The sequence below is a fragment of the Rhizophagus irregularis genome, chromosome 13, assembly GCF_026210795.1.
Source record: "Rhizophagus irregularis chromosome 13, complete sequence".
NCBI classification, from domain to species: domain Eukaryota; kingdom Fungi; phylum Glomeromycota; class Glomeromycetes; order Glomerales; family Glomeraceae; genus Rhizophagus; species Rhizophagus irregularis.
Window position 1 is genome coordinate 1,099,783 of NC_089441.1, and position 21,723 is coordinate 1,121,505.

The window sequence follows — 21,723 nt, forward strand, 5'->3', positions numbered from 1 at the left end:
ACATTCGTCCAATTCTTCCGTTCCTACTTCGTGTTCCTCTTTATGTGTTCTATATTCACTTTCCCATTGATGATACCATTCCATTGTATGCCTTAGTTAAATTGCCATGAATATCCATCCAGAATCTCAATCGGACTCCTCCCTCTATATATATATTTCACTCTTAATATTTCTATTTTCAATCTTTTAAACATTCTTTTATCTTTAAATAGATTGCTTCTTTTAATCTTTAGATTCCATCTTTCAGTTTTATGTATTCGCTACGCCATATTTTACTATTAATTTTTACTGCGCCTCAAAATTTCAAAAATTATTCTAAGTCCACGATCTCCTCAGACTGCGGAGGTTTTTACTGCGCCACAAAGTTTATCTTTTGTCACCAAGATCCATAATCTCACATATCACATTCTAAAATTTATCCCCTATCACCGTGATTCATAATTTCACATATCACATTCTAAAATTTATCTTTTATCGCCGAGATTCATAATTTCACATATCACATATCACAAACTCCAAAATTTTCATAACTTTTAAAGTTTGCGAATCTTCAATCTTTCTTATTGTCCACATAAATCCTTCTTACTATATATTCTATATTATATAAATTAATCTATGATACACAAAATGTCGTTCTTTTCAAATAAATGTCCTTCTTTTCAAATAAATGTTCTTTTTCAAATAAATATTCTTTTTCAAATAAATGTCCTTCTTTTCGGATTTTACTCTATTATTAAATACTGCACGTAATATTCATTATACGGCTCGTTAATGTAAATATCCTTCTATTTTATCTTCTTTTAACGGAACATTGTAATGAGAACGTGAACTAGGACACTACACCAGGAACCTTCATCTGAAATGTAGCCTAGGACCTGTAACAATACAACGTATCCATTTTTTCCTCCTTCGTTGGCCGACTTGTCTCTTAACGGGTGAATCTAACCTTCCAAAATCCAGTTTCAAAAGTCATCAGCTATCCATAAAACTCGTCTAAACCAACTTATCTTTCCTCAAATTGGTGGACCTATACTGGGCTTATCTCTATCTTTTTCCCATTGGGTAAAAGCATGATAGTTTACAGGTTTGTCCCATTTTATCCATTCAATGTTTCTTGATAGTAGGTATCTTCACAATTTTCATTCCCCGTCCCCAAAGCAATTTGCGCATTATTGAGCTGGGTATCCAGATTTGACGTAACCCATACGTTATAATCTTTAATGTCGAAGAATAAAAATTTTCCAATCTCGAGCATTTATCCAAAATTCAAACTCAGAGGTAACCCATACCACACAGATGAACCCCAGATAATGCATTGGTGTTCTCCCATTATTAATCTTTATTTCAAAATTCATCTTTCACTTCCACATCTCCTTATGGAATTTCTCAGGTACTTTATTCCCGAAAGAAATATTCTTGTGCTTTCTATCGATTAAGTGATTACTTGCACAACAACAAACTCCAATCTTTCTCCTTTCCAAGTTTTTAACTCGATTAAATCCTTATTGATTTATTGGTTCCTTTTGAACTCGTCAAAACCTGAAATCTAAAAATAAATTCTAAAATAAAATATTGATTAATAATACCTATCAGTGACTTACTAACGAAATTAAATTTTCATATTCATTATAATAATAATCATGTGATGATGATCATTTCCTTTCTCGGAGCATGCACCATATGAGATCCCCCAATTCCCTCTGTCATCAATTTACAGAGTTGCCACATCGAACGGGCATTCCCATGGTCGAACGAACGAATAATCGAACGAATGAACAATTAAACGAACAAGTAAATAATCAACGTCATAATTAACAAACAACATAATCAACGAACAACGTACAACAACATTCTTGGTTCACGACATAAATAGCGTTAGTAATATAAAACATTAAACGATATAAAATAAATTTTACTTCTCTAAATTTTCCCCAAATTATATCCACTTTTACCTTTAATTACAAACTTCGATAGCTCTCGCTACGAATTATTACTTTTCAAAAATGTATATTTAATTCATCTTAAATTTCCATTTTATTCAATTAAAATTAATTAAGCGAACATTAATTAAAGTTTAGGGCGAACCTATTACCTTTAATTAATATTATACTTCATTAACAAATAATTAAATTTAACTTATATTTTTATTGAGTTCTGTGGATGAGAACTATGGAATTACTTTGAATTCCGTTCTCTATATATACAATTTTTATGCTACTTTCTATTCTATCTATATACTATCTTTTATGTTCTTTACATATTATCTTTGAACTATCTTTCTAATATACTATCTATATTTTAAATATGCTATCTTTTAATATGCTATCTTTTAATATGCTATCTTTTTATATATGTTCTTTTTAATATATTATCTTTTACGTTCCATCTTTATACTATCTTTTTATATTATCTTTTACATTATTTTGTGTTCTTTAATCTTTCTGACATTATTTTATATGTTCTTTTAATTCGCTTTATGTGTTTTGCTTATAATCTATCTTTTGTGGCTTATAATTATTCTTTCTTATCATTCCTATTGTTAAAGATTGCTAAGCCGCAATTGATCGACTCTATTTATCCTATTGGTTCCTTGTCAATCATTCAATAAATATTACATCATGTAGATCATTACTCTTCCTAAATGTTTATCCTTTTCGGCTAATTATTTATCCATCCACGCCAATTCATAATTAATTTGTTCGCTCTTAATACTTGGTAATTGTTAAAGATTGCTAAGCCGCAATTGATCGACTCTATTTATCCTATTGGTTCCTTGTCAATCATTCAATAAATATTACATTATGTAGATCATTACTCTTCCTAAATGTTTATCCTTTTCGGCTAATTATTTATCCATCCACGCCAATTCATAATTAATTTGTTCGCTCTTAATACTTGGTAATTACATTTGGTGGTTGAATTTTATCATCTTTTCGTGCTTGATATTCGACCGTTTACAACGGATCATCTAATTCTCTTCTATTGCTACCAATCTTACTATAGTCTATAAACCATTTTAATATTTTTTCGTCTGTTCTTAAATCTACGATCACATTATCTGGTATTATCATCAAAGCTATTATAATTCCAATAGCGTAAATTTTCCTCTCATTTCTAGTATTACAAACTTTACCTTCTATACTAAACTTTTCTTCTTTACTATTTTTTGCAAAAATCTCTATTCCAAAAAAACCGTCTAGATTTAAATCAGGGCCTTTTTGTATAATAGCTCCTATCTGTAAAAAAATTTCTTTGTCTGTAAAATCAAAAAAATCCCTTTCTATAAAATTATTTAAATTTTCATAAATTCCCGTTTCTACAATAACGCTATTTAACCAGAACTTAGCATTTGCTCGTAATATATTTTTATCTCTGTCAATAATCATGTCGTTGATTATAAGTTTCTCTTTATTACTATTTGACATATTTTGAACGCTCGCGTTTCTTTTATCAATATATTCCAAACTCCTATAAGGTTTGATATATTTCACGTCGACGTTATCTTTTCCCCATCTTCCTGGTATCGTCGTAGCTAAGTCTTTTTCTATATATATATAACATTCTAATTTCCAATCTTTTTTCTTTCTAATATTGTAATTACATCCTTTACAATTTATCAAAAAAGGAGAATTTATCACATCATTGTTGGCTTGTAATTGATCGTATTCTATCATATGTTTACCTATTTCGTCATAAAATCTATGACGTGACTTCTTTGATCTTATACTATATATATTATTGGACGACTTTGGATCTTTCCATGTAATAATTTCTTTATTAGTTTCTTTTCTACTTTTATCAGAATGGTCTTCACTATTTCTTACTTTCTTGGTATCGTCTAAATCCATTCTTTTGATTAACATTTCGTTACATAATTCCCTTTCTAAAATACCATTAATTGTTATACGGTCCCTTACTATTTTAAACCATTTTGGTTCTATTCTCAACGCTAACCCGTTTTCTTTTAAAAAGTGTGTCCATTTCATCATTTTGTCTGTGTAAGGTTCAATTGGTTGTTCAACGAACATAATGCCACATTTTTTAATTCTATTTTTGTAAAATCGGAATTCCTCTTCTAAAACTTCTTCGATCAAGATGTATCCTCCTCTAATCCTATGATTTCGGAAAAGATCATTATAATTTTCATGATCACATAAATGAAATTTCTTGGAGTCTAAAACTATTAATGCATCTCCGACAAATCTTTTTGTTGAAAATTTAACTTGTGATACTTTTTCTGCAAAACATAAGGGCGTCCACGCTTCTTGTTGCAACTGCTCCATTTGTATTTTAAATATTGATCTAACTATCTCATTGCCATTTGCCATATACATTATGTTTTTACTTAAACTTTCAAATTGTAAACTATAAATATCTTTAACTCCATATATGTCCTTATCGTATAATACACAGTTCGGCAACGAACTTGGCATTTTACATTTATGTTTTATCAAAGTGTTTATTGGCGCCATTAATTGTTTAGCTTCATTCTCTGTAATAACTACACCCTGTAATTGATATTCTAATGCCGGAATCATATTAATGTTCCATAGTTTACATACTTGTTTATCTGTTATTATTTTCCTATTCATTATTTTAACAAAACCTTCTATCATATCTTTCATTTTTTTAATGTGAACTGCTCTATTATTATTATACGTAAAGAAAATTCCCAGAAATCTATTACCATTTTTTGAATTAATTTTTTCTATTTTTTGCCCTTCTATTATCATATCTCTCTTTTCTACATTATTTATTCTAATTATTTCGTATTTTTTAGGGTTTGCTTTAATATCATTTAATCTATAGAAGCTGTGACATATTTCTAACATATCCATCATTTGGTCATGTGATCTACTAATAAGTGTCGTGTCATCCATGAACGCTATCGCATTAATTATCATACTATGGATTGTCACCTTATCTTTTGTAATATTTTCTTTGAACTCTGACTTAATTTCATAACCCGCTTGTTCTCTCATATCATCTAATTTACATAACAAGGGGTCGTAAAAAATTCTCCATAATATCGGCGACCATACCTCACCTTGGTCGATTCCGTCTTCCACTTTATATTTTTCCGTTAAATCATTGTTAACTATAACTCTATTGAATCTATTATAAGATATATCTAAAACTAAATTTATCCATTGTTCCAGTAATTTTATACGCTCCATCCCTTTTCTCAAACTTCTCGAGCTAACTGAGTCGTATGCTTTACTTATATCCATTAATACTATCCACGCTTCTTTTTTGTTAATATTGGCATCTTCGATTATCGCTTGCAAAATTTTTATTGGTTCGAATGTACTTTCATATTTTAATGCCGCAAAATTTTTTCCCTTTAAAACAGTATACTTTGTCAAAATATCATTCAGACGGTTCGTAAGTATTTTGATCACGATTTTCCTTGCTGTCTCGATAAACGTTATTGGACGCGTTAGTTTTAAATCTCTATTCCACTCCATTGTTTTTTTGATCGGATAAATTATTCCGTCTTTCCATTTTTTTGGCCATGTTCCTTCTTTTATTACCAGATTTATAATTTCTATTAAAGCTTCCTTTGTATTATCACCACTTTTCTTCCAAAAATCGTAAGGAATACCACTTACCCCCGCTGCTTTATCATATTTGAGATTATTTAACGTTAGATTGCATTCTGTCATTGTTACTTCATCACATAAATGATCGTATATGTGTTCATCAATAGTATCGAGTTTGTTGTAATATTGATTCCAATTTCTATCAAACTCTTCTTCATCGAAATTTCTTGCGCATGTCCAATTTTTGTAATGTTCTATGACTTCATCTTTTATTTCTTCGTGATTTGTAATCATTCTGACCCTATCTTCACTTATTTTCTGACAACTATCTATTCTGATTTGACCTCTTCTTTTATCCATTATTCGAATGATCATTTCTTTTAAGTCTGTTGTCATTAATTGTTCACGTTTTTCTATATTTTTTTCTATTTCTAGGCTGTGTTCGTATTGTTGTACATTTTCCATATCACACAACAATCTGTTTTTTTCTATTTCTATCTTATCTTTGGTTCTGTTTATCGATATACTGTCTTCAAGGTTATCATGCAAATTTTTAAATTGATTTTCCGTTTCCGTTGTCATCATCGAGTTACAAATGTCGTTAAATCTATGTACTAGTATCTTGTAATTGGTAATTACATTCCTTTCTTTTGCACCAAAATTTTCCATTACATCCAAGTTTCGTCTTGTTTCTTCGTTAAATTTATTTCTTTCCGTTACCAGTCTATCCCATTTTTTCCACAGTTTTTCTATTTCATTTATAATTTTTAATTTGGTCTTAACTTTATCGCAATCAGACATGTCTTTGACGCTTGTATTGTATTCTTTCTGCGTGTTTTTATTATTTTTTTTAATATTGTTCTTCTTTTCTTGGTTCACTTCTGTTATTTCTTTGGTGATTACGTATTTAAGCGTGTTCCATTTTTTGTCTATTTCGGTTGTTATTCCATCTTTATCTCCTTCGCTTTCGTCCATGTTCGTTTGTCTTTCTATAATACTTTTTTCTACACGTTCCGCTATTTCTTCCCATTCTTTCCCTGAAAATTTATGTCTAAAATATCCTGTGTCTTTTCCTTTATTATTATTATAGTTTGTTGTCTCATTTTCTATTTTAATAGTAATCGTTAACGCTTTGTGGTCTGTTGATAATTTGTTTTCTACATTTAATACTTCGTGTTCATCGATTCTCTGTAACATTTCGCTATTCACAAAAATATAATCAATTCTTGTACTTATGGTTCCGTTTGTCCATGTATCTATCAGGTCGTTATTGTTGAAATAAGTGTGTATATCTACCATATTATGACTATCTATCAATTCTAGAAAATTATTTTTATCTTTCTTCCCTATATTTTGTCTTCGTTCGTTGAAGTCTCCCATTACTATAATGTCTAGATTTTCATTTTTCCCATTTTCTATCCATTTATCTACTGTCGATATAATTTCCTTTTTTTTGTCTTTATTGTTACCTACCATATATATATTTATAATTCTGATCAATTTTTTATTTCCTTTGAGTATAATATCTATTGATTGTGTGTATCCCTCTATTGTTTTATAGTTAATCGATCGTACTTCTGTCCAATATTTTTGTATTAAAATTTGACTACCTTTACTTTTTTCCTCTTCCGCGCTGTTGTTCCTAATTTTCATTGTTTCCCAATCTCTATATATGTATTTTCCTTTTGATTTCTTGATTTTTGTTTCGTTGATTCCTGCTATGTCCCAATTTTCTTTGTTGATAAAACTTTTTAATCTCTCTTGTTTGTTATCTGATCCTTTATCATCGTTTAAACCCCTTATATTTATACAACCTATTTTTATCTTATTGTTTATTTTGTTATTATTTAAATTTTTATTTGTTTTTTTGTTTTTTATCTTCTTATTTTCCTCTATATACTTGTCTACAGTATCTTCATCGCCCCACGTCTCCTCCTCATATATACTAATTCGTCGTGAAGTTGATTCAATATCTATGTCCATAATGGACTCCGTTTCCTCTTCTTCTATCATTGTCGTGAATTGTGCGTTGTTATTTGTATCCAGTGTCGTATTGTCTATAATCATTTTCTCTTCCGTTATTATCTTCTCTTCTGTTATCGTATCTTGCTTTTCCATTAAAGTCGTGTCGTTGGGTGTAACTATATATTTGTTAAGTTTGGTAGTTTCTGCGATTTCTGGAGTTGTTCTCATTTGGTCTTCTGTCGTAATTTCTTCCATAGTTTCTTCCGCTGTCTCTAAATTGTTGGTTGTTTTTGTTGTATCGATTGAATCTTTTATATGTAGTTCATCTTGAATCGTAACTTTGTTCATAGTTGTTGTTATTTCCGCTATATCTTCGTCTGTAATCATTGGGTCGTCTTGTCTGTTGTTGATATATTGTTTGGTGTTTGTTGTTGTATTGTTGACGTCCTCTTTGTTCCCCTTTTCCTGTATATTCTCTTGCATCTTGTGAGTTGTTGTATCTTCCGTGTTGGTGATATGCTCTTCTTCCATCGAATCTGCTGTTGTTGTAACTGTGTTGGCTGGTCTGAAAGGGCTGCCCTATATAACCTTTGTTCCATGTAATGCATTTGTTATTTACTATGAACGGTATTTTCATGGCGCTATCTCTTTCCTTGCCATTTTTGAAATAAACTGTAATTATCTTTCTATTGGTTCGTTTGTCTTCGTTGATATACCATTCTTTCGCCTTTACGTTGTTTAGGTTTTCACTGATATCTTTATACTCTATATTAGGGTCTACGTCTATAAGTTTGGCCATATATTTCTTCCTTTCCTGTTTCTGTGTTGCCATTAGATTTTGAGGGATAATCGTGATTCTGTTACCAAGATCGTCAATTGGTATGGACCATGTATCTCTTAGTTGTGCGTCGGTGCATTTTAGGTTTATTAATACACTTTCGTGTCGTTTTTTCCCATCTTTTGATTTTTTTGTATTATTAAACACTCTATTAATGTCGCCCATTCCATAGTTATCTACTGCTGCGCTTACTTCACTATTGCTAATGTCGATCGGTATGTTTAGGATCTCGCATTTTAACGGGTCACTGATCGTCACTTCCCTTTCTTGATCCGTGTAGAATTTGCCCACGTTGTTGATAATCGTTTCGCTATTGGTCAATCTTGTTCTTTCTTCACTTGTTGCAAACATTACGTACATATACGTGTTACCGTTCTTGTTTGAGATGTCGATCCTAAATCTGTCTTTGTGAAAAATTTTTCCAATTTCGTTTTCTATTTCCTCTTTTGATAATTTTAGCATGTTAATGTTGATCTTTGCGTGGTATCTTGTTCTGGAGTTTGTAAAATTTTTTTCGTGCATCGAGATGTTGTTACTATTGGGTGTTAATGTAACTCCTTCCATATCGTTCTCATCTATTTGTTTTTCGTTCACGTGACATCTCTTTTTTCCCTCGCTCTTTGAATTTTCGCCTTGGACGGTATTATTATCTTCTTCGTCTATTGATATAAGTTGTCCTGTCGGTATACTCTTCGTAGTATTATATTCTGGTCTGTCATTTGTACCAACTTCTATATTTGATATATGTTGGTTTATTGGCATCGCTTTGAAATATTCTTCTAGTTCTTTGTCTTGTTTTTGGAGTTTATCTTTCGTTATATGTAGTTCGTGTTCTATAGCGGTTCCTTGTGAATAAAGTGTTTGTATTTGTTGGTCGAAGTGTTGTCTTTCTTTTTCCGTAACATTTTTATAAAATGTTTCCATCGTGTCTTTTTGTTTCGTTAGACATACTGTAACTACGGCTCTTATTAACGCCGCTGTGACAACGTCTGTTCCCATAAATATTGCTATGTCATGATCTTGTGCTTCTAACTTCCAACCTGCGTGTTCCAGAATCTCTTCCCGTTCCTCTCCACTTTTGTAAACGTACCCTTCGAGCGTAGCAAAGTCTTCTGTTGAGACTGAAACTCCCATGATTACTATATTTACTGCGGATTCCTTTATTCAATATTCTTTTACAAATGATCGAAAACAATGTTACCATCTGCCACATTAGTTAAATCTAAATCTTGATAGCCATAAGTACACTTGCGTAACTTTTATAATTACTTAATATCATATGAATGTAATGAATTTTATTTTTAATGTATACTTTTTCTCTTATTTTTTAAACTGATAAAAAGTTCCTTGTAATTTAGAATGAAAGCATAAAAATATCATGATAGGAGTAAACGCGAGTATCATATCTTGTTAGACCTTCTGGAATTTTTGAAATAACAACTTTAGGAATTTAAAAAGCATTAATTTGAAACCTAATTTGAAAATGAGTGATTGTTCTCACTTAATATATACAATCGCAAGTTTTACGTCATTATATTGTATTATTTATTGTCGCACAGAAATTGAAATTAGTAGTTCAAATCTAACATGTGTTATATATGGATTTTCCGTGGTTTTCTCGAAATTTTTAAAAAATTAATTTTATAAAAGAGAGAATTATTATTATAATCGAGTAAAAATGATATAATTCTTAAATTATTTTATTTATTTGCAATCGATGATTAAAAGAAAGCAATCATTTTATTTAATTGATTTATAAACAATTTTAATCGCGGTGTTACCTATGTTCTATATAATTACTATCACGCGTTATATACTTGTAAGATAGTTTAGTATTTTCGCAAAAAAAGAATTATTTCTGCCGCAAAAGCCGCAAAATAGGCGAGTAATTCCAATATTTCCAATATTATAAAATCAAATTGTATTTGTAAAATTCCACAGATATTAGCGTAGAGAGATATATATAATGATGTATAAACAAAAGATTGTTTGTTATCGTTATTCGAGAAAGCCACCTTTGTATTAGCAGACGTTAACGTCATCCTTTAGCACGTGATATATAATTGATTGGTTCATAAAGGGTAAAATTACCGGTAAGGAACCGGATAATTTTCCCCCGATTAAGTTAAAAATCATTTATTTCGAAACATGACAGTACAGTAACAACAACAATATTGGTGACAACAACCAAAATACCAAAAAACAATCATGGAATAATAATGATGAAAAAGGAAAATGACGAGAAAAGAAAAAGAGTTAATATTGTTTTCAAAAAAAACAAAACCCACTTATTGTTCCAGAATAATAAAAAAAAACCTACTTCAAAGATTTTCCATGTCGTATTTCGATTTATCCTAAAAAGAAAAAAAATGGTTATTTTCAAAAAAAACAATGAAAAAACTAAAAAAAAAAACTAAACAAAGGATGTCGTCTAATGAATTTGTTTTACAATTTTAGTTAAGCCAGACATCATTTTGATTGGCACCTTACTGCGTTTAATAAATTAAGATCTGCACGCAGTTGACGGCTAATAAATATACCGATGTGGTTGTGTGCAGTGATCTTATTGGAGTTACCAAGTTTCATGCAAATTTAACATGCGAGTTTGATTTATATTTGGACGTAAAACAAAGGGAAAATTTTGAATGATAACAAATCTTTTTGAGTCATAAATCCGAATATTTCCATATTTTCCGGAAAATTTCGCATGATCGACAATTGATATACACGGATAAATAATTCATTTTTAGTTTGCTAAATTTACCCAAATAAAAGATCTCTTTATATTTGTGTAATAGAGCGGTAAATCGGATAAACGGTGTGTGGAATCCGGGTGTTAATTTTTCCTCAATAACATAATCATAATAAATAGGGAGATTTCGAGTTCCGATTTTCGATATCAATCAGATAATTTAAATATGAATAAGAAAAATTTTACTTTCATATTATCGTTATTATTGTTGAATTTAATCTTCCGTGTCGAGGTCAATACAGCGACACAAGATAGTTATTATATTCCTACAAATGCTGATGTGGATCACCCGCCTAAAAATATTTTGGTCGGCTCTTATGTTGGAGGGAGAAGTCATATCAAACCAATGTTAGATATTGCTGCTGTATTAAGTGAAAGGGGTCACAATGTAAGTATTAAAAATTTTATTATCTTTCAAATTCGTCCTTTATCTCACTTTATTACTTGATACTAGGTGATATTGATAACATCAGGAAATTATACGCCAGCATCAGAATATCCAACCATTAAACAAATTTCATTTGGGCCCGCATTTGATGTTAAAAAAATTAGAAGTGTGGCAAACTTAATGCATAAAGAATTTGATTTTACAAAATTTGCTTTTATGTATGAAATGGGTATTAACACATACGAAGACGCATTCGTAAAATATAAAAATGTTGCTATTGATCAAAATATTGACTTATTCTTTTGCCATGCTATGGTAAATGATGCTTGTTTAGATGCAGGTCGTGCTCTAAATAAACCTGTTGTTGGGTTTATGTCTTATCTTAATGGTAATTATATATAAATTAAAGAATTTTTGAAAAATATATATATATATATTAAAAGAAAATCCTTCTTTTTTTTTAGCAATGGACCTTAAAACGTACAAATCAGATCCTTTATTCCGCTGTAATATTTCATTGGAAAATGAATCATTTTTGGAAAGGTTTAAGTGTACTATAGTACAACCTCTTCGTATGCTTAATATAGTAAATTACTTTTCAAACCAATTAAATGATTTAAGAAGCAAAATGGGTATCGAACAAGTCTTTATGTCTCCGATGAGGTTGGCCAAAAATTCTTTAGTTTTGATTGATACTTTCTTTGGTTTTGAGGTAAAGCAAGTTTCAAATTTTCTCTTTTCTCTTTTAATTTAATTTTTTGTTCAAGTTAATTAAATGTATTATTATTTTTTTTTCTTTTTGAAGTTACCGCAAACTGTACCACCAAATATTCAGGTAATTTTTTTAACGTATAAAATGCTGGCCAAATTCATAACGTTGTGTATATAGTTCGAATCAGAGTAAAAAAATTATATTAATTTTCATTATTACTTCTTCAAATAATAGGAAATTGGACCAGTGTTGTCGAAACATTATCCCCCACTTACGCCCGAACTCTCGGACTTTATAAATGGACACAAGCGAGTTTTATATGTAGCTTTTGGTTCACGATTCTTCACAACAATCGAGAATAACAGCAAACTTTTACAATCATTTATCGAAGCTATCAATAAAAAAATAGTTGATGGAGTAGTTTGGGCATTAAGTCAAACACCAGAAGATGATTTCTATCCCACGTTAAGCCTAAGTGATGGTTCACAAGTTCAAACTTCATTAATCCTGAATAACAAACATCCACATATTCATATTTTAAAGTTTGCACCACAATTCGCTGTACTTAATCACACCAATACAAAATTATTCTTTAGTCATGGAGGTGCTGGAAGTACTCATGAATCTCTTTTTACTGGTACTCCTATGTTAGTAATACCCCTTGGTGGTGATCAGTTGGGCAACGCTCAAAAGGTAGAATTAGCTGGTATGGCATTATCAGTAAATAAATTTGCTTTGGATGTCAATGATATTATAAATAAAATAGATTTCTTATTAAAAGATGAAGATGTAAAGAAAAATTCACAGAGAATGAAATATTTAGCCAGAATTAATAGTAAGAGAAAATATAGAGCAGCGGATTTAATTGAATACATTTTATACCGTAATAATCTTGATAATGATTCTAATAAAGAATTAAAGGAATGGCTTCCAGCTAGTACAAGGATGGGATTTATCAAAGGAAATAATTATGACATTTATGGTACCATATTAGGAATTGCTCTTGGACTTATTGGAGGAATTTTATGGATTACAATTAAATCAATTAAGTTCATTGCAAAGAAAATTTCTCCTTCTCCTAATCAAAAACCAAAAAGAGAATAGTTGAAATATTTTTTTTATTATAATTGAACCTTAATTTGTATTAATTATTATTAATATATCATGTATATTTATTTTATTCATTTCAATTAAAAATTAAATAATATTAAATATATTTTAACTGACGATGAGATACGTTGGGCGGAGTACGTAAAATTTTATTAACCACATGACATCGTGACGACGCGACGCCGTGAACATTAATAATATTAATCAAAAAAATTATAAAAATTGAATTCGCAAAATTCAATTAAATAAATTAAATAAAAATTTTCTATTTTTTTTTTTTTTTTTTTTTTTTGACTGGCGGAAAGACGTTACATTGGTTAAATGCAGGGACACGTTATTACATTTTAAATATGAAGCTATTGGTTAAAAAATTTGTAACACATTTTACACATTTTGCAATACGTTATACGTTGCGTGCGTATAATAAATTTACATAATCCTACTAAAGTGGTTAAAGTTTAAAAAGAAAACGAATCACCTTTGTTAAAAAAGAATCTGATAAAATATTATATTACCAAATCAAGCCTTATATAATCTTTATTTACTTTGAATACATTTTCTCTTTTACATGTGAAATTTCATAATTTTTGTACAACATACTACTTTGAACTTTCAATAATACAAAAATTCTCTATCCAAATTTGGTTTTCCCGATTTCCCGCATTATGCGGATAAATTTAAACCCGAATAACCTCTACTTAATTAGTTTACAATGAATTATATCAAAATTAAAAAAGATTTTAAAATAATGCGTTATCAATTAATAAGTATCAAAAATGATTAAAAGTGTACTCACCAGATCAAAATTGTTTTTTTTTTATTTTTAGTTGCCATAATCTTTACCACCAAATGTTCAGGTAATTAATTATTTATTATCTCCTTTTTAATATGCAATTAATAGGAAAAAATAGATATTAATTTCCCATTTAAATTAATAGGAAATTGGACCAATATTTTCGGGAAAATATCCGTCACTTACTCCTGAACTCACTAATCTTTCTTTATTAACGGGCATGAACGAATCTTATATGTAGCTTTTGGTACGCGTTTTTACGCAAATGCTTGGATCATTCGTCGAAGCAATTAATAGGAACATAATTGATGATGTGATTTTAGTATTAGCTCAAACATCACAGGATAGCTATTCTTCGATATTATGGTTCACATATTCAAACTTAATCAATTCTAAAAAATGCACCACAATTCGCTGTACTTAATCAGTAATCACACTAACACGAAATTATTTTGAAATCACGGAGGTGCAACGGCTGATGTAGCATTAGCGTTAATTAGATATACTTTGAACGCTAATGATATCATAAATAAAATAGATTTTTTATTAAAAGACGAAAAAGTAAAGAAAAATTCAAAGAGTATGATTAATAGTAAGAGAAAATATAGAGCTGCTGATTTAATTGAATATATATTATATGATAGTAGCCTTAATGAAGGAGTTAATGAAGAATTTTTAAAAGAATGAATTCCTTCTGATTTTAGAATGGGATTCATTAAAAGAAATAATTATGACATTTTCGGAGCTTTATTAGGTATTATTCTTGGAATTATTGAAGACGGATTACAATTAAATCAATTAAGTTTATTTTTACTTTTATTCAATAATTTAAAGTTTATTTATATTTTATATATGTGTTATATATAATAAATATAAATTATTTGGCTTTTCATAACGGATTGTTCGGGATAAAAATTAGCCTATCTCTAATAGAATTGGTCTGGATGACCATTATTTCTCCAATTTTTAATATTAATTTACAACCATATCAGGTCTTTCCCGACAATGATAATGAAAACCCCAGTTGAAGTTGCTTGTATATCTACCTTTCAACGAAAAAAAAATTTGTGCACCATGTGAAAAAAAAAAAAAATTAATCCTATATTGGTAATTTGGTATTTGCAGCTGACTTTATTGAACGGTCACACGGATATCCCATTTTACCGACATGAAAATTAACCGGCTCTATTTACGGAAATCATCCGATTTCCGTCGAAAATTTATCCGATTTACCGTATATAATATTGATATATATTTTTATATACTATTATTATGTTTGAAATTTTTCAAATAAAATACATAGGAATAGGAATTTTTTAAAATATTTCTATTTACATCAAAATGATCAAATTGCAAAAATAAATTTAATAAATACAAATCACGGTATGATCCACTTCAACCAAAATTATTCTAATAAATAAATGAAAAAAAAAACCAAGACCTTCCACGAAAGTTCCCGTGATCGTATAAACAAAGAAATTTGCTTTACGGTTCGTTTCATTAAGCGTTAGATTATAAAAGTAATAACAATAGGAAATCTTTTTATGTCATAATTTACAAGAAAATTTATCATCACTATTATCTGATCATCTGAAGACTCATTATTACAGTATGTTCTCAAAAAAAATTATTTTAAGTGCAAATTAATTTAATTTAATTTTGTTAATCAAAATACAGTCATCACATGTTCTGTTAAACCTATTTAAGTCTAGCTTCGGTAACTTCGGTAACTCAAGTTCCGATAAAAACCGAAAATCCAGTGTAATTGTTTGTTTGTACGTCTTTTTTCTTTGAGGAAAAAAAATCTTTCATTTATACTATTGTATTTTTTATTTCTATTCAAAATACTACAACATAATGAGCATTTTTATTTCTTATTGGTGTTACTCGGAATATTTGATCAACCGAATAATTATTTCGAATCAGTATAAAAAATAAAATAATATAAATAAAGCAATAATTTACCTTTATAATTCGATCCGATATCAGTTCGATCTGTTTAAACATCAAAATGATTAACAAAAATCTTATTTTCTTATTATCAGTACTCGTTCTATTATTAAATCAAATCCACGTTAATGCTGTAGATTATGTTCCTAGAAATATTGATATAGAGCGTTATCCTAAAAATATTTTGGTCGGTTCTTACGCTGGAGGAAGAAGTCATCTTAAACCAATGTTGGATGTCGCTGCTATATTGATTGAAAGAGGTCACAATGTAAGATTTCTTTCTTTTATTCTACATATTTTTAGTTTGATCATCGTTAAAGTTTCCAAACTTACTCCTATTTTATATTCTTGATGCATAGGTAATATTATTAACATCAGGAAATTATGAACCATCATCAGAGTACCCAGGTCTAAAACAAATCACATTAGGACCTAAATTGTCTGCAAGAAAAAGTAAAATAGATCTTCAGAAAGACTTTGATTATAGGCAAATGTCACGAATTAGGGAATTAACTACGGCTGGCTACGGCAAATCTTATGAAAAATTTAATAATGTTGCTAAAGAATATAATATTGATCTATTCTTTTGTGACGCTATGGCTAATGAAGCTTGCATGGATGTTGCTAATAATCTAAATAAACCTGTTGTTGCTTGGTCTTCGTTTCTTCAATGTAATTATAAATAATCAAATTTTCTTTCTTTTTATTAAGAGTAAAAAATCGCATATTACTAATAAAAAAAAAATATTTTCAATTGTATAGTTGTGGATCATAAACCATATAAATCTGATCCGTTGTTCGGCTGCAACATCTCATTTGAAAATGAATCATTTTTTGAGCGGTTTAGGTGTACTTTAATACAACCTTTACAAATAGCTTATGCGTTTGCGTCTGTTGAGCGTCAATTAAATGACGCAAGAAATCAAATGAATATAAATTTAGCATCACGAAAAGGGTTAAAATTCAACTTAGCTTTGATTGATAATTTTTTCGGTTTTGAGGTAATTGATATTATAATAAATACAATAATAACTAGATAATTTATTTCTCATATAAATAATGATTTTTTTTATTTATCTTAAAGTTACCACAACCCTTACCACCAAATGTCCAGGTAATTAATGACTCATCTTTTAGTATATCCGTTAAATTCACCCACAACGAAAATCCGAGAATTTATCCTTCGGATTATGATAATACTGATGGAAATTCCCACAGAGATGATTAATGGATTGTATATGAAGTTTCAAAAATTATAAAGAATTAACTTTCCTCATTCTTTCAAATTAATAGGAAATTGGACCAGTATTATCGGATGAATATCCCCCACTTACGCCTGAACTCACCAATTTTATTGATAAACATGAACGTGTCTTATATATAGCTTTTGGTACGCGTGTTTACGTAAGATCTGAACTCAATGACAAACTTACGCAAGTATTTGTTGAAGCAATCAACAATAAAATAATTGATGGTGTAATTTGGGCATTATCTGAGACATCAAAAGATGATTTCAGTCCAACATTAAGCTTAACCGATGGTACACAAGTTCAAACTTCACCAATTTTAAATAATGAACATCCACATATTCATGTTACAAAGTTTGCACCACAATTTGCTGTACTTAATCACACCAATACGAAATTATTTTTTAGCCATGGAGGCGCCGGAAGTACTCATGAATCTCTTTATACTGGTACTCCTATGTTAGTGTTACCTTTTGGTGGCGATCAGATGGGTAACGCTCAAAGATTAGAAACAGCCGGTATAGCATTATCATTAAATAAACATTCTTTGGATGTCAATGATATTTTAAATAAAATCGATTTCTTATTAAAAGATGAACATATAAAGAAAAATTCAAAGAGAATGAAATATCTAGCCAGAATTAATAGTAATAGAAAATATAAAGCAGCCGATTTAATTGAATATGTATTATATAGTAGTGGTTTAGATGAATATTTAGATGATGACTTTTTAAAAGAATGGATTCCTGCTGAATCTAGAATGGGATTTATTAAAGCAAATAATCTTGACGTTTATGGATTTTTATTAGGTATCATTCTTACACTTATTGGAATTACATTCAAATTGATTAGTAATTCTTTGTCTAATAGAAAAAAATCAAAGAAAGAATAATTATTTTAAATTTTCGCTTTATATATATATACACGATACATTTTTTACTATATTATAATTTTTTTATAAATTTATTATCAGTTATTGAATAAAAAAGATTAACGCATTACCAAATTTTAAATTGGAAAAAAACATCTTATTTTTTTTTTTTAAATACATATATATGTAAATAGTAATTTGTAGATTTCATTATAAATTTTACGTACCGTATTATCAAAGAATGATAGTGATACAATCAATGATCATAGAATTTTTTTATTTTTAAAATATACTTTTACCTCCGGCATATCAGAATGTTTAACAAGCTTTCAAGTAAACGGTATAATTAGAACTGTAAATCTAATAAAGTGTTAACTTTATTTTAATTCTTAATTGATTCAATATAAGTAACCGAGAATTGAATGTCTAACCCGTTTTTATGTTCATCATGAAGTTAACCAATTGTACATTAATTTTATTCACGCTCATCTTGGTTTTGAGGCAAAAGTAAATCTCATTAAATTTATTTGACAGCATCCCTATAAAAAAAATTCTGGAAAAACTCCAATAAATGATCATTTTTTTAATTTAGAAACTCAGACACGTGATCATTTTTCTGAAAAATTTTTATAAGGCTACTTCCGTAGAAATTGCATTTCTTCGCGTCTGAATAGAATAGAATAGAATGTGAAATAGAAATGTGCGCAAAATTTTCATAATGTGGGTCAAAGTACTTATTTTTCTAGGAGGAATTGTGATATCAAAGAATATATTTACGCCAGAAATCGCTAATTTTTAAATTTGGAATGGACGTGTTTTGTATAGTTTTTTACTTAAAATTTTTTAACAATTATTTAATGAAAAAAAAAATAATAATAACATTATCGATAATATAGTCTTGGCATTAATTTAGACATCAAGAATAACTATTCTTCGACATTAAATCTAACTGGTGCTGTTGATTCAATTGAAGATATCATATCGGCTGATTGGAAAAATCAAGCCAATTAATATTTAAGCTCATTGATGGGTTCATTATATAACTGATGGGTTACTTATTGTCATTAGCATATAAAATTATGGGAGGCTTTTCTGATCAGCCGATATGTATTATATGGTAGTAGTTTTTAATGAAGGCGTTAATGAAGAATTTTTAAAGAATGCTTTAGGATGGGATTCATTAAAGAAATAATTAGATGTTTAGGGAGCTTTTTTCGGTACATTTCACCTCTCTACAGTGAATCCCATGGGCTGAAGATTAAAGTTCGTTGTAGTGTGAGAGAATATAGATAAAATTTTCGCTATATCAAAATTTATGATGATAATTAAGGAACTTTCATACATTTTCCTTTATTTTTATTGAGTGCAACAAATTGGTATGGCAAAAACTTGACATTCTTCTTCATGACCATAAAAGTCAAACTTACTGAAATATGAAGTTTTAACATCATAGAATTTCTCGCTCATGTGATAAAAATTTATTAATGATCTTGTGCAACCCTTCAAAAATTCGTATGAACTGTATTATTCTTTATATTTGTAAATAAGAGAAATTAATTATCGGTATAAAAAATAGCCTATCTCTAATATAATTGTCTGAATTGTCTGGATCAGTCGGGTTGAATTATTCTTTCAAAATGATTATGATTGTATAAAGTGATCAAAGAAAAAAGCTTTTATGCTATTATCATGATCCGCTCGATCATGAGTAATCACTACTTTATTTACTTGATTATGTGCTGTAAATATATCCTTTTGTTTCAAAATAAACAAAATAAAGAAAATATGTACAGTATATGTCGTACCTCAGGTGTCGATGTCGATTTACGTCAGGTGATGACTTGGCAAAGACGTATGTTATAAATGTGACGTTTGAGTTTTATTTATTGGGAAACATGGATATATTTCACGTAATATCACTCATTATTGATGTTTATAATGGATCAATTTTTACAAATGTAGGTGAAGAATTATTCACGCATATGAAGTAGTTAAATCTGACACAATCACCTTTCAAAATAATTCTGGAGCTTTACAAATTTATAATTTTTTTAATAATTCTAAAACTCGTGAACAACTTATTTCGATTTTTCATAGCTAAAATAATAATGATGTAAATGAACTTTAATATTTCATAAATAACTAGTACTCTTCCGATATATAATTGCTGTATAATCAAATAATCAAAATCCATCTTTTTCCAATGGATTGTTTTGGGAACATTAGCACAAGCGGTATCTAAAATAAAAAATTTTTAATATTATTAATTGTCTGTCAATTTAAATCATTGCATTAGGACCAATGTTTAAATTAATATCAGGTGTAATTTGATAAACATCAGGTGAATTATTTTCTAAAAATCCCTTCTTCCGGTGTTAAAAATAATAATTAAACACGTTTTCTTCAAAATTTGAGCTATACAGTCTAAGTATAATAAATACTATGCAAAATACAAATATTTCGGTCAATAGAAAATTACACCAGCAAAGTGAGTAAAAGAATATATATTAATCTTATCGTACACCCCTTTACATCAATAGACTTGATCAAGTTACACCAGTCACTGATCAATAAGTAGTTTAGAAACGCGCGTAGCAAGTTTTGTTGATTGTTTCTTTTTTCTTTGTAGAAACACGCAGGCCGCAGGCCCAAGGTAAAATAGGATTTTTTAGGGTAGTTTTTTAATTAAGAAATGTTTCTAAAACATTTCTTCGCTTTTTGTAGAAACGCCGTTAGTCTTAGACATGAGGAAGATAATAAGAGTAATAAAGGATTAAGAAACGTGCTTTGTTTAAAAAAAAGTTAAAAAGCACCCGCAAGAAAAAAATCAAAAATTTTTTAACGAAATGTTTCTGCATTTTCTTTTTTTAGGCAGTTCTTCAGTCTCCCTGGACGCGACATTTTTGTAAGTTTGCCATTTTTTTTTCTTTATTTGTTTTTATTTTAACGAACGGTTTCTAATTGTTCGTTTTCTTACTTTATTTTTAGGCGACTTTGTTCTTCAGGTACATATTTAGACGCATGGGATGAGACTCTGGGCGCGTGGAATTTATAAAAAAAAATCTCTTCGAATGTTCATAAAAGCCTTTTATCCCATTTAACAAACTAAATTTGTAATGGAAGGGAAGTAAGTTTTATTTTTTCCAGTGGGAATCGTAAGTTCATTTTTAATTTATTTCTTTTGAGAAATTCAGTATGGAGTTTTCTCTGAATATTTCTTTGACGGAACGTATATTAACAGTTAACGTTTCGTTTTTTATCTTTTTAGTCCGGAGTGTAACGAAGGACTATTATTTTAGATGCAGCTTATTCTTTAGGTCTGGACGCGTGAGATTTTCTCGACGAAAAATCATGCAATTTTTTTTGAACATATTTCCTTTAACGAAACGTCTTACAACGTTTCGACTTTCTTTTTTTATAGGCGACCGGACCTTGGACGTGTGGGTTCCGTTTCCTAGTTTTACTTCAATTCTGTTTCGTGACTATTCAGATTAACTCATATTCTGATTACGCTTCAATAATTTATTAAATGTATACTAGACTTTCAGCAATAT

At 29.2% G+C, this 21,723-nt stretch overlaps 3 protein-coding genes across 3 annotated transcripts; 2 read left to right on the plus strand and 1 right to left on the minus strand.

Moving 5' to 3' along the window:
* Window positions 1-2,954: 2,954 nt before the first annotated feature.
* On the minus strand, window positions 2,955-4,283 carry OCT59_004861 (uncharacterized protein; the record flags this gene model as incomplete). Its single annotated transcript, XM_066137989.1, has 1 exon — window positions 2,955-4,283. One exon carries the CDS (start codon window positions 4,281-4,283, stop codon window positions 2,955-2,957), a length of 1,329 nt encoding a protein of 442 aa, XP_065997177.1.
* Window positions 4,284-11,264: 6,981 nt separating this feature from the next.
* Window positions 11,265-13,429, plus strand: OCT59_004862 (uncharacterized protein; the record flags this gene model as incomplete). The annotated part of the gene is made up of 5 exons (XM_025313243.2): window positions 11,265-11,486; window positions 11,553-11,874; window positions 11,951-12,198; window positions 12,292-12,321; window positions 12,433-13,429. The coding sequence occupies 5 exons, from the start codon at window positions 11,265-11,267 to the stop codon at window positions 13,300-13,302; spliced, it is 1,692 nt and encodes a 563-aa protein (XP_025187827.1). The 3' UTR covers window positions 13,303-13,429.
* Window positions 13,430-16,112: 2,683 nt separating this feature from the next.
* OCT59_004863 (uncharacterized protein) lies at window positions 16,113-18,190 on the plus strand (the record flags this gene model as incomplete). The annotated part of the gene is made up of 5 exons (XM_025309959.1): window positions 16,113-16,319; window positions 16,411-16,723; window positions 16,814-17,052; window positions 17,136-17,165; window positions 17,345-18,190. 5 exons carry the CDS (start codon window positions 16,113-16,115, stop codon window positions 18,188-18,190), a joined length of 1,635 nt encoding a protein of 544 aa, XP_025187825.1.
* Between the last annotated feature and the right edge of the window lie 3,533 nt (window positions 18,191-21,723).